Raw genomic sequence first — 13500 nt, forward strand, 5'->3', positions numbered from 1 at the left:
ATAGATAGATAGATAGATAGATAGATAGATAGATAGATGGATGGATGGATAGACAGACAGATGATTGACAGAGAGATGGGGATTGATATAGATAAATGATCCATCGATAGATGGATGGATAGACAGATAGATAGATGGATAGATAATTGATGGAGAGATATAGGGGTACATATAGATAAATCATGGATGGATCGATGGATTGATGGATGGATAGACGGATAGATGATTGATATTGTTGATATTGTTGTGCTTAAATGGCATCGCTGTTGGCTTACATCACTTCAGAGCTCCTACAGACGGTGCCAATGCAACCTGGAAAATGGCCCTTGGGGAAAATTTACTTGTCGGGGGACCGCCCTGGTGGCTAGTTCCTGTAACTGAGTTCCTATCTGAGTCCCTACCTGGTGCGAAAGCCCCTATGGATAGATAAATCAACCACTGCTGTTTTCTGAAGGTCTGATTTTGTGTTTGTGGGCCAACCATGTGCATATGTCCTCTACTCCTGTTGCAACATCTAAATCAAACATGTTGACGCATCAAGGCTAATGCTTTGTGCTAATCCTTAGGGATCAATTCAGTCCCCACCTGCAATGCTTTTTTGACATGATGTGGCACTGAAACATTAAATCTGTCTTCTGCCGCAGAGGAAGACACAATCTGTTCAACATCCGTTATGTCTCGTGAACATTGTCAGCCAAAAAGCAGTGATGACATTTTTGAACATTTGTCTGTCAGCCATCATTAACTGCAGGTGCATTTGTTAAAAAACTCTTGTATTGATGAGTTAATCGTAAAATTGCATCTTGGCTGAGCTTTTTGACTTCACTGACTGATTTAATTCAACAGAATCATAAACAGGTTTCACACTCTCCTGCTTAAAATGCAATACTTAATTTATGGCCACACGGGTCAGCATGTAGTTGACCCTGCAGTAGCCTCCGGCTAACAGGAGATAAAAGAAATCAAGATGCCTCAAAAGACATGGAGAGAGTGTTTGAGAGAGACAGAAGTGTTTTTCTAAAGAAGCCATTAGTCGCTTCATTAGTAGTGGAGCAAACCGCGTCACTACGAAATGAAGTTTGACACTTTAAATTGGTCTTTGTGGACATGGAACATTTAGTTATGCTAATAATATTTCTGTTTGTCGCAGTTGCTGTAATTAAAGTCCAATTGATGATAATCCAAGTCATGGATAATTGACATTTCTTTGATTAATTGCGGGTCAATTGGGGTTTTGCGGAGAGCATCACTGAATGAGTAGTGTCTACTTGCATCGTCTTTTTACTAGTACACACATTAACCATGTGATAAGTTAAATTAATAAACTAGTGGGTGAGTGTTAGAAAACACTCTCTGTCTTGTTAAGAGAATGTTCCAGGGATGCTCAGCCCCCTCCTTTTTTCTCCTTCTCTCTCAGCACTCTTCTCTATATACAACGCATTCTCTCTTAATCCCCCTTCGATATCCATCTCTCTCTCTTGATATTATGTTTTAAATATGTCTTACTTATATGCAAGGTATGCATGCTTAAATGTATACATTAGCTTCTCTTGATTTAAAGGCCCCAATAAAGACATGAATGTTTGGACTACAAGGGTAAAGGAGTTTGTGATGAAACTCTGAAGACAGTTCAGCATTCTTCGCAAAAGTCTATTCCTAATATGTCCATGTTTTTCTGTACATGTGGCTATTTTATATAAACACATGTTCTTGGCCAAAGATCCTACGTGTATGTTATTCATATCCTCATTGGTTAAGAGGATGAAACTCCCCTCGACATATGCCTATATAATATCTGTATTTCTATGAATAAATTGAAGTATTGAGGATACATTTGACTGTGTGTTTTCTTACTTCCCGGCCGTATTTACACTTTAAGGAGACTGAGAAAAGTTCAAGGTGGCAAAGAGAATTTACAAAGGGACCAAATTGTTATTCTTTATTAACAGTGAGCTTCCTGAATGTGACTCTGAGCCTCAACGATTCAAACCAACAGTCTGAAAGCTAAATGGATTATGGTTGTTTCACAAACGTAAATCTAATGAAATGCTCAAAACCGATTTATCAGTGACTGAACATAGCTTGAAAAACAAATCATTATTTTTACAATTATTAAATATTCTAAATAAATATGTTTGACATATTATATATACTATATGTTTTACTATCTATCCATCCATCCATCACAATATAATTCCTAAACCTTTTGTCACAAATACATTTCATTGTATTCAATCCAATAAAGTGAAGTTAACTAGTGATGGGTCATAAATTAATGATTCATTTATTGTGTCTGCCATGTGACAAATGAATGCAAGTCTTGGGAGGTAAAGTAAGTGTAAGGGAAACAGGTCAATTTAGCTCAAAGGGAATCATTTACGATTTTAAAGGGAACTCCACCAATAATATGTAAGGGAATTAGGACAGAATCAGAATCGGCCAGCGAGTCATTGAACGAGCCATATGACATCAATTCTGCAATCATGTTTTGACCAAATCTTAGATTGTCTGATTCGGTCTGATACCCTACATAAGCATTTATGTTCCTCATATATTTGGCTGCACTATAATGCTTTCCTAATTTGGAATATGATCAAAATTGCATAGGTAGATTTGTTTGGGTAATTTGGCTGTTGAAAATATAACATTTAACAACACTTAAATGAACGTGAAAAAATTGACATGAATAAAAATTTGTTCATTTTGAAGAAAGAGATCGAACGAGAGATTCAGTAAAATAATCAAATTTTACCATCACTAAAGTTAAGAATCATTTTATGATTAAAAACACATAAAAAGTGGTATTTTGCGAAGAGAACGGCATATTATCATGTCCACAAAATAAAGGTTGCATAGTACTATGTGCACTACTGAGTTTGAGACAGACAAACATAAGTGCTAATGAACAATATATTACTACTGTTTCTCTTCTGTTGATGCACTGAGCAGCCATATTGGATTCTGAAGTTGGAGTTGTTGTGATTCCTCTGAGATTTCTAGTCCGAGTTGGGAGGGAGTTCCAGTTTAAAGTTCCTACTGGGAACTTGGAATTTCCAACTTCTGAGTACAAATGGAACGTGGCATTACATACAAGACTATGGGTAAATCACATGACAAAAACAACCAATGACAAAACAGAACTGCTAAACAAGATAACAAGATAAATGAACACAAACCAGTGAGAGAACAGAACTAACAGCAAGATAAAAAAAAAAAAAAGTTATGTTTCAATTCAGATTTGGAACATTTATGACCTTTAACTCATATCTGATTGTTTTGTAGTGGTTTATTGTATATTATGCTGAGCACCAGTCATCAGAGGTAGATCTGTGCTTTATTTGTCAGCAAGAGTTCTGCTGATCAGATGAAAAATACAAGGCAGAATGGCATCAAGAGGTTGAAGCCTTGTGTAAAATGCCACTGCAGCTGAGTCGTCTGTGCTTTCACTAAGTAAAGAATAGAAGCCCCAAGGGACAACAAGAAATCTCTCTGTGTGTCTCGCTCTCATACCCCTATATTCAATTATTTTTCTCTCTTTCTTACATTATATTGCTAATGGCAAGCATATATATATATATATATATATATGCTTCTGGCTTTGTGGCTTTCATCCACTCCAAATATGTCTGGGAGTTTCTATGCAATCTAACAATCTAAGTTTAAATAATAATTGATAAAAATACATTTTAGAAAAGATAAATATAGTATAGTAAGCTTAGTACTTGTAAAAGGATAAAAATAAAATATCTAATCTTCTTATGGTTTATATTGCAGTGTCTGCATATCTTCTGCTCTCTCCAAGATTTTTGAAGTGCTTCTCTCTCAATTTCTAGATCAAGTCCATATTTTCAGAGGATTTTTCTCTTGTTAAATTGTTTAATGTTAATCTATATTAAAATGGCCTTGGGGTCTCTGAACAGTGCTCGACAGTTAAGAGGGAGTAAAAGGGTTCAGAGTAGTGTTGTTTTTGGCGGCCTGTTTTAATTTGAGTTTTAGTCTAGTCTTTGTGTGAAGCTGTCATTTTAGTTTTTATTAGTTTTAGTCACGTTCATACTCTTTTTAGTCTAGTCAAGTTTCAGTCAACTAAAAGTCTGAGCATTTTAGTCTTATTTTAGTCAGAATTATCCATGACTATTTTTGTCTAGTTTTAGTCGACGAAAACGGATGACATTTTAGTCTAGTTTTAGTCGACGAAAACTGATGACATTTAGTCTATTCAGTCTACAATGAAAATTGTATTTTAGTATCTTTTTAGTAATGCAATTCTATTTAACCCAGTCAATATTGTATAAGTGCCTAGTATAGACGAAACCAAAATCTTCTTTTAGCCAAACCCATTTCAAACAAGGTTATCTTATTATATTATTGTTACCTTATAGACTCAAGAATACATCCATACCATACACACACACACACACACACACACACACACACACACACACACACATACACACACACACGTTAACCCACTTTACACTCTCTCACAAACAAATATACACACACACGCTAGTCACACACGTTTGTCTCAGTCGTTTTCAGCTCCAGTGACTAACTTTAAAGTTAACGTTAAATTGAGACACATTAACCACAGCCACATGAGTTGGCATGAGCTTTCTAAAAAGTAATGTTACATTAATGTCTTGACTTACCTCAATTTCATTATGGAATGCCTTGAGATGTCTCTTAAGGTTCATGGTGTTTTTTCCTGTTTTCCACAACACATTCCGTTTTCTTTTCCACTTCTATGCAATGAAAGTTTTTCCAAATGTAATTTCTTCTTTTTCTCCCAAAGACTAACGTTAAATTGAGACACATTAACCACAGCCACATGAGTTGGCATGAGCTTTCTAAAATAGAAAGTAATGTTACATTAATGTCTTGACTTACCTCAATTTCATTATGGAATGCCTTGAGATGTCTCTTAAGGTTCATGGTGTTTTTTCCTGTTTTCCACAACACATTCCGTTTTCTTTTCCACTTCTATGCAATGAAAGTTTTTCCAAATGTAATTTCTTCTTTTTCTCCCAAAGACGAACCATCGGTCCCTTTCTCTGTGTCAGACTTAACTTTGTTTGTTGTCGCCTTCTAAATAATGCCACGAGTGGGGCTTGAGGAAGTGACGTCGCCTGCGTCTGCGCAGTGCGACCTGATGCAGCCCCTGAAGTGAGACACAAGATATAGAAATACTGCAAAATAATAATAATAACGCGACTAAACGAGACGAAATAACGTTATAACATTTCGTTTCGTCTCGTTTTGGTCAACGAAAATTAAGAGACATTTTAGCATAGTTTTTATTTTGTAAACCACATTTAGTCTCGTTTTTATTCGTCAACGATATTGCATTATACATTTAATTATAGTCATCGTCACATGACCAGCATTTGCTTTGCGTCTCGTCTCGTTTTCGTCACGTGATAAAGGTTCGTTGAAGACGATATTTAGTCATAATTTTCATTGACGAAAGCAACACTAGTTCAGAGGTTGTGATTTTTCCTAACTAACTTGTGATTCTTTCATAACCAAGTTGGGCAAGACTCCAAATTTCTTCCCATAATTTGTTTCTCTTCTTATTTAGGTGACTTGCATCTCTGTGGTTTACTGATCTTTCTTGGTTTGAACAATCTGTTCTCCATATTTAGAGTGAAGGTCATGAGCCTAGACACCATTTTTACCCAGTTACCGATATCTGTGTCCGTCTGTTAGGTGGCATGGCTGGCCTTGGCTTTTGCTGAAGCCATTTGGTTGTACAGTAGACTTGTTTTGTGAAGAAACAGGGTTTGAAAAGGGTATAAGCTACTTTTTCTCCTCTCATACATTTTTTTTCATGTCTCATGACTTTTATCTGCTCAAACAGACACGGAGTAGCCGCTACTACCAACATGACTCAAAGTGACAGCTTATTTGTCGCCCTGCTTCAGGGAAGAGGCCTGTTTTACACTAGGCAAAGCTATCAAAGGAAAATGAATATGAATATGCAAATGAAATCCATCATCTCAAACCTACCTAGACCTGCACAGGAAACACAGCAGCATCTGACAGAAGGAAATGGCCGTAATTATGTAAAATGTCAACGTGAGGGACAATGTGTTGCAACGGTGACTTATAATCATGGCCGCCCTCTGTCAGTTGCTGTCTTCCGCCTTGCATTTGTTAAGCAAATGTAAGCACTGAGCCCTTTATTAATTATATAAATGTCTGTTGCTTAATGTGATGCAGCCCATGTACGTTCTTTTGGTTTCAAAGGTAATAAAGTCATGGTGTGAGTCAATCTCCCATTTTTGAGAGTGTATTGACTGTGCTAAATTCATTCTGTGCTTATTGCCTTTAGACCACTATTTTGTCTATAATTCAGTGTATGCATTTTTATAAGCTCAGGATATGACTGATTATTTGGTTACATGGTAGAATAAAGGGATACAATCTTCAATAAAATGCTAAATAAGAACAACAACAACTGTAAACACATCTTCCATGTGATCAGCTGTCTAATGAAATGATTTACTTCACATTAAAGGAACAGTTCATCAAAAATAAAATAAAATTTGTCATCATTTACTCATCGTCAAGTTGTTCCAAACCTGTATGAGTTTATTTCTTCTGTTGAACACAAAATAAAATATTTTGAAGAATCTTGGTAACCAAGCAGTTGCCGGTATAATCACTGACTTCCACAGTATATTAGATATATTTTCATTTTGGGGTAAACTATCCCTTTAAGTTGAATCAGTGGGGAAAACTAAACATGAAATGATAACAAAATAAAATATTATAAAATAAAAGTAAAATATAAAAATATATTTTTATTGAATTTTTATATATTTAACAAGTACAAAAATTAAATGAACAAAATAAAATATTATAAGATAAAAGTAAAATATAAAAATAAAATGTTTACTAAAGCATGATGTAATTCAAATGTATTTATTTATTGTCAAACCATAGATAGTTTTAGTATTTAAAACGTAACCTGCTCAAGTATTTAATGCGGCAGATGACAGAACTGCAGTGCACGCTTACAATAAACAGAATGTCATTGTCCGTTGGTGTGCTGATATAGTTATCACTATAGTTGTCTTTATGGTTATCATTGATCGTGTGAACGGGCCTTTAGACCTAAATAAGCCCAGGCAGCTGTATATGAATGTGTATTTGCTAGATTAAGAGGGTGACACATCTTACCCCACCCTCCCTTACGGGGCACCATAAAGTGCAGAAAAACACTGTGAAAGCACATTTTATAAGCTTTTATTCTTTTGTTGAGGTGTTTCACGGGGTCAGCACTGTGAATGTGTGATGCGCGTGCATGCATGAGTGTTTGACGTTCTGGATGGCTGGTTCAGCAGCTCCTGCTGTATTCTCACTGACCCTGAGGCTAAAAGCTCTCACAGATCATAGAGCCCAAGGTCAGGGTTGAGAACTATCAAACACAATCCCACCCGGCTTAAAGCCTCGAAGGCCGATTGAGTCCCGCTTGTTGACACAAAAGAGAAGTAAACACAACATCACGGGGGTCGGGAAGACAAACAATTGAAGGGCTTTTGGAAAATGAGCTTAGCTATCCACCGGCCCTTAGGCGCCACTGGCTTCTAAATAGCTTTAAAGAAGTTTTCTGAACTTTACTGAGGAGTAGATGTTAAAATTTGTATTTTGGCTTTAAGTTAAATTAAAATAAAAACCCCAACTTGGCAATGCATTGATGTAATAATGCTTAGTTTATCTTGTGTAAATGTAAACAGACAGGAAAAACATTATTTATACAATATTGCATCAGTAGGTTTGCATGCAGTGTAAACAGTCTAATATACCTTTTGCTGTTTAATATTGCTAATATTGATCAAGCAACAGTATATTGCTCAATTAACAATATAAAATGAGAAAAACACTCATTTGTTCTTATCTGTTAATATGCGGTGGGCAATTTATATATTTATTTATTTATGTTTAAGCTCTTGAAGATCATGAAATATCATAAAGTTCATTTTGAGCTCTAGAACTGTTATTGTTAACTTGAATTGTTTGCTACTGTACCTGTCCTGGAAATTGCTCCTTGAAACATGTACATTCTCGTGTAGCTGTTCTTTTTTTATTGGCTAGAAAAAGAAACTGTCTGCAATTCTCCAATGAATATAAATGTGATGGAGTGGAATAAGAGTAATAAATAGGTCAGATATATAGATTTATTTGATTTTTGATTTTCTTTTCACAGGTGATTCTGATTCTCACCAAGCTGTATGACTTTCACCTTGCCAGTGTAACGGAAAGCACTTTATGGAGGTGAGCTAAAAGCTACCATCTCTTCCTCTCCCTCACAAATCTTTCCTCCCATCTCAGCTCTTTTCCCATTCTCCATTACATCTATCCCAGGCAAAGTATGTGAGCGATGGAGAGCGGAGTTGCTTGATTTTGCCTAGAGTGAGGAGCAATAGTATTCCCTTCAGGAACCGTTCCATCTCAACCATGCCACTTGCACATCAGCAAGAATTCACAATGTACAGGTGCATCTCAATAAACTAGAATGTCGTGGAAAAGTTCATTTATTTCAGTAATTCAACTCAAATTGTGAAACTCGTGTATTAAATAAATTCAATGCACACAGACTGAAGTAGTTTAAGTCTTTGGTTCTTTTAATTGTGATGATTTTGGCTCACATTTGACAAAAACCCACCAATTCACTATCTCAACAAATTAGAATACTTCATAAGACCAATAAAAAAAACATTTTTAGTGAATTGTTGGCCTTCTGGAAAGTATGTTAATTTACTGTACATGTACTCAATACTTGGTAGGGGCTCATTTTGCTTTAATTACTGCCTCAATTCGGCGTGGCATGGAGGTGATCAGTTTGTGGCACTGCTGAGGTGGTATGGAAGCCCAGGTTGCTTTTTGACGTATTCTAATTTGTTGAGATTTGGTGGGTTTTTGTTAAATGTGAGCCAAAATCATCACAATTAAAAGAACCAAAGACTGAAACCACTTCAGGCTGTGTGCATTGAATTTATTTAATACACGAGTTTCACAATTTGAGTTGAATTACTGAAATGAACTTTTCCATGACATTCTAATTTATTGAGATGCACCTGTATTAAACAGTATTATTTGCATTCACAATTTAAATTTATTGACACATTTTTATGTGGACAACTTATCTTATCTTATCTTTGCCAGTTATGTATAGCCTGTTTCTTAACTATCTCCATATTTAAAGCAGGAAAAAAAAGTCTCTGACACTGATCCAAGCCATAAAATTCCTCTACAATCTAAATTCAATTTATTTTGTCGTCCCTTTGCAATCCTTATTGCCTCTGTTAGATTCTCGTTTACCAGTGTTTTTGGATGCTTTGTGCAATTGAGAGCGATAGGAGCAGCCTTATCTTTCACACGGTCAACTGAACACTTCAATTTGGACAGAGAGAAGCTTTGTATTGAGGTGCTTAAGTCTGACGATTTGCGATGACGTCTGATTTGAGATGACAAGTGCAGTGCTCTTTTCATGAGCTGCTGTAGGGCAGAAGGCTTTCAAGGTTAATGGGTTTTCTGAGAATACACTGAATGATTTTCCTAGTAAAGGATGTGTCTTATTCTATGTGCAATATAAGTACAAGGTATGACAGGTCTATGTTACTCCTTAATCATTGTGCAATTAAGTAATTACTGTGCATTTCGTCAACTTTGGAAAGATAAGTCAATTATACTGTATATAATATTAAAGAATGTAAGATTTTACACTACAGTACATTGTCAATTTCTCATCTGTTATATGTAAATATAACATAAATAACATTAAAATATCAATTTTATCTGTAACAGTAGTAATTTAATTTAATTTGTGTTTATTTTATTTTATTTCTGATATGCATGTAATTTGAAATGATAAAATGCAGAGAAAATATTAGTTGGAGATGGCGAGAAAGAAATAGAGCAGTTAAACACATTAGCCTTTCCACTTTTAATCAACAGTTTCGCAAATGCAAACACAGACCCGACTGTCATGATGAAGACTGAATTTAGCCTGCTAAACCCTGTGGATCTGTGCAGCCTCTGTTTTAATACATCACAATGACTGCTCCCACAGCAATGAAAGTATGTATTGACAAAATGATGGCTTGCTAATTCTCAGTTTTCCACAAATCAGGCCTCTGGGGAGTTCTTTGCTCATTTACACAGGCTAACAACAAGCGTAATCCTGACACCGCCTGCTATTTTCTTTCTGCATATGCATTTAGCTTTGGTCACTGACGGTGTTTCATGATAAAATACACTTCAGGGCCCACATATCTTCATTCGTATTTGAGATCAAAGTTCAATTAAGATGGAGGTGGGTTTTGAAGGAGCAACTGGTGAAGTTTAGTTCCGCTAGAAGAAAACTAGACAGCTGTTGACTTTTTGAGAAAGGTCAGGGCACGAGCATCGCTCTGAGAAACCGCGTGCCAGTTTTAATGAACAGCATGACCTTAAACAATGGAGCAGGATCAGTCATTTTTCCAGATAATATTCAAAGTGAATGAACCCCTCTGTGTATGGATATGAAGGAAATATCGGTGCCAGTAGAACTGATGCTTGTTTTGCTCTAAGCACTGTGCCTCTGTCTCATGCAAACATCCTGGGTTCTCGGAGGAGGAGGAAACACCTAATACCTTATTTATAATTCATTAGCAACAAATAGATGCAAAACGGAACTCTTAAGTTCTGAAACGTTGTTGTACTTTAATAGGATAGGAGTTAGTTTAAAGGAGCAGTATGTATGGAATGGTTACTGTAGTCAAAATGTAAAGTACTGGAGAGAGTTTTTCCTCCCGCCACCTCCTCCTCAGACTCAACGCTCATGCGGGTTGCCAGTTTGAGGATACGCAGCAGGAACAAGCGCAATTGTCAATGGAAGGTGAAAAGTTGCATTTATTCATCCGTGTTTTATTTTGCTTCTAGTCATAGAGATTTTTAGATGGATGTCGAGGCTTTTTTAGGTCATAGAATCTGCGATCTCTGACCCAGTTCATTTGCTGGCTTCAAAGGCTGCAATACGATGTGTTTTCTGGCAACTGGCAACCCGGAGTGTCAAAATCCTATTGAGTAAATTGGCAGTGGGTAGACCAAAACAAAAACAGACATTCTGATACGAAACACATTGTTTTTTTGGAGAAACAATAATGTGAACTTAGCACGTTTCCTAAATATCTGCAACATTGTTACAGTATTTTTATGCTTTAGTACAGTCCAAAACAAAACAAAACAAATCAAAACATACAGCTCCTTTAAAGATAGATAATGAGAATAGTTTTTATGAGCCCCAATCAGGCTTTTTTCTGTTAGAAATGACTGTATTTTCAAGATAATGTGAATAGAGCAATTGCTCTTCAAGTATTTGCACTGTTTGACTGTAAATAGAATTTAGCGATAATTCTATTCAAACATAACATGATCAGAGGTACCTGCTCTATAACGGCATATAGTTGCTTCTGGACCACTAACCTCCACTGCTTGTTTCTACCTGACATTGCTGCCTAGGGGGGTCATGCAAGGGTGAGCGCTGACATACTTTCAAATTGCATCATTTTGGCAGTGGCAGGTCCTATATAGAGTTGATATTTCACAGGTCAGCGCATGCAACACCAGTCAGACCTTTCAGAGCAGGACTTACCTGATGTCCCTGACCTTTTAAAGAAGTCAGAACTTACCTCTCAGCGAGAATAAAAACAAGAACATTGCCAATGTTCATTTTCCCCATGGATTCTCTTTGTGCCATCTCTTATTAGAGGACGACAATTGTCCAGCTGTTTTTACGATCTTTGTGGCTTTATGGAATTGACATGCTTGATTTCCAAACAATGCACCCTGATCAGACAAGACAGACATTTATATTGCAGTGTGCCGCAGAAGTATTTTAAACTCTTCGGACCTTGAATGAATCATAAATATCTGAAATCTTGACTTTTCCAACAATTTTGAATTTACTTTGAATAGTATGTATGAAATATGTTTGTATGTATTTATATGTATGTATGTATAAAGTATTATTATTACCTCTTGTTGCTATATTTGACCATACCTCATAAACCTCAGGATTATGATTCCTTATTTAATATATACTGTATAAGATTTATGAAAATTCTGCGAGCTCCCGCTTCACCCCCTCTCAGTGCTTTCTGACGACAATCATAAATCACTAACGATTATTATTCAGAAGGTCATTTACCACACTCTATTTTTATTGATATTCTTACCTTTTTAATTACACTCTGGTGGGACTTCCCCTTATATCCTGGAGCCAGCTCTAATTTAGAGTCTGTCATAATAATAAATTGAGAATATCATCACAGCCATCAGCATGTGCTCGCTAGACTGGATTTGAGAGTGGTTTTCTAGTTTCAGAAGCAGCCTCAAAGGTACGTGTTATGTTTACTGTAATCAAATTAAAATCTCATCAACATGCCAGATGTGTCAGAAATGGGAGTCGGACCGTTCCCTGTCCTGCTTTGGTGGCCCCAAGGGTCTTTCATTCTAAGCAAAATAGTCTAAATAGATGAATAGAGTCATATACTTGACACATAATCTCTGTTAACATAAATACTGTAGGTTTAAAGGTCTCATTTTCCTTTTATCACAGCCCCAATTATTTATTATAATGACACATGTCATATTGTGCTCGTCTCCATAGCCTATCTGTTGAATCGAGAATTCCGTTGATGAGAAATCTGGTTTCATAGCTGTTTTTTTAATGTTTAATGTAAGTATGACAGGAAAATAAGCAACTGTAAGTATGCACAATGAAGTTTAAAAGTTTGGAGTTTTTTTAAGATGCCAAGTCCTAGAATGAACTACACTTAATGTAAACTCTACTCCCTTAATTTTGCTTGCACTTAAACTAATTAACGAAACCAGATTAACAAATTTACTTCAATTACTTTAAAACTATCAATAAGTAAAATAATGAGCATCTAATGCATAAAGGTAATGGGACATTTTACAACACATTGCACAACCAAAACACACTTAAATGGTTACAAACCTTAAATAGAACCACTAAACTAATGTCTTTCTGAAAAGCAACTCATCCTTTTAAAACTGTGACAGTGGGTTTGCACATCTTCACAATGGAGAAGAAACTTTCCAAAATAGTTTGGAGCAATATTTCTTTCCACAGTTATAAGTTCAGGCTGATTGGATCTGAAGCTTCTAATTGGGGGAGAAAGAAGCAGCTAGCTGGGGAAAAGCACAAAAAAAAATGAAGGGATGCAAATGAAAACTTTCAGTTGAACTTGGAGGGTGGTTCTTTTGCAGAGCTCTGCCTTTCCAACACCAACCAGACTCTTGACTCCTTTGAAACACACTAGCAAGTTTTAATGAGGATGTGAGAGTGTGTATGAACATACAATCAAACACACCCCTTGAAAACGGAAGAAATGCCAGGAGAAAGGAGGGAGAGAAAAAATGCAAGAGTCCTAATATTGGAGTCTACTCTGTTATTCTACCTCCCAAAGACTAGGCATGAGGAAAGGAGCC

The 13500-nt window shown here is 36.2% G+C and overlaps 1 protein-coding gene across 1 annotated transcript in view; it reads left to right on the top strand.

The window, feature by feature from the left end:
• The window catches only part of LOC107583212 (VPS10 domain-containing receptor SorCS1-like), a 96464-nt gene extending 88183 nt beyond the window's left edge, over nt 1-8281 (top strand). Inside the window, exon 2 of the mRNA XM_016269362.1 lies at nt 8210-8281. Coding sequence (XP_016124848.1) covers nt 8210-8281 — 72 coding nt within the window. The remainder of the gene's footprint in view (nt 1-8209) is intronic.
• The last annotated feature ends 5219 nt before the right edge of the window (nt 8282-13500 follow it).

Source organism: Sinocyclocheilus grahami, unplaced genomic scaffold (assembly GCF_001515645.1).
Source record: "Sinocyclocheilus grahami isolate Dianchi unplaced genomic scaffold, SAMN03320097.WGS_v1.1 scaffold51.1, whole genome shotgun sequence".
NCBI classification, from domain to species: Eukaryota; Metazoa; Chordata; class Actinopteri; order Cypriniformes; family Cyprinidae; genus Sinocyclocheilus; species Sinocyclocheilus grahami.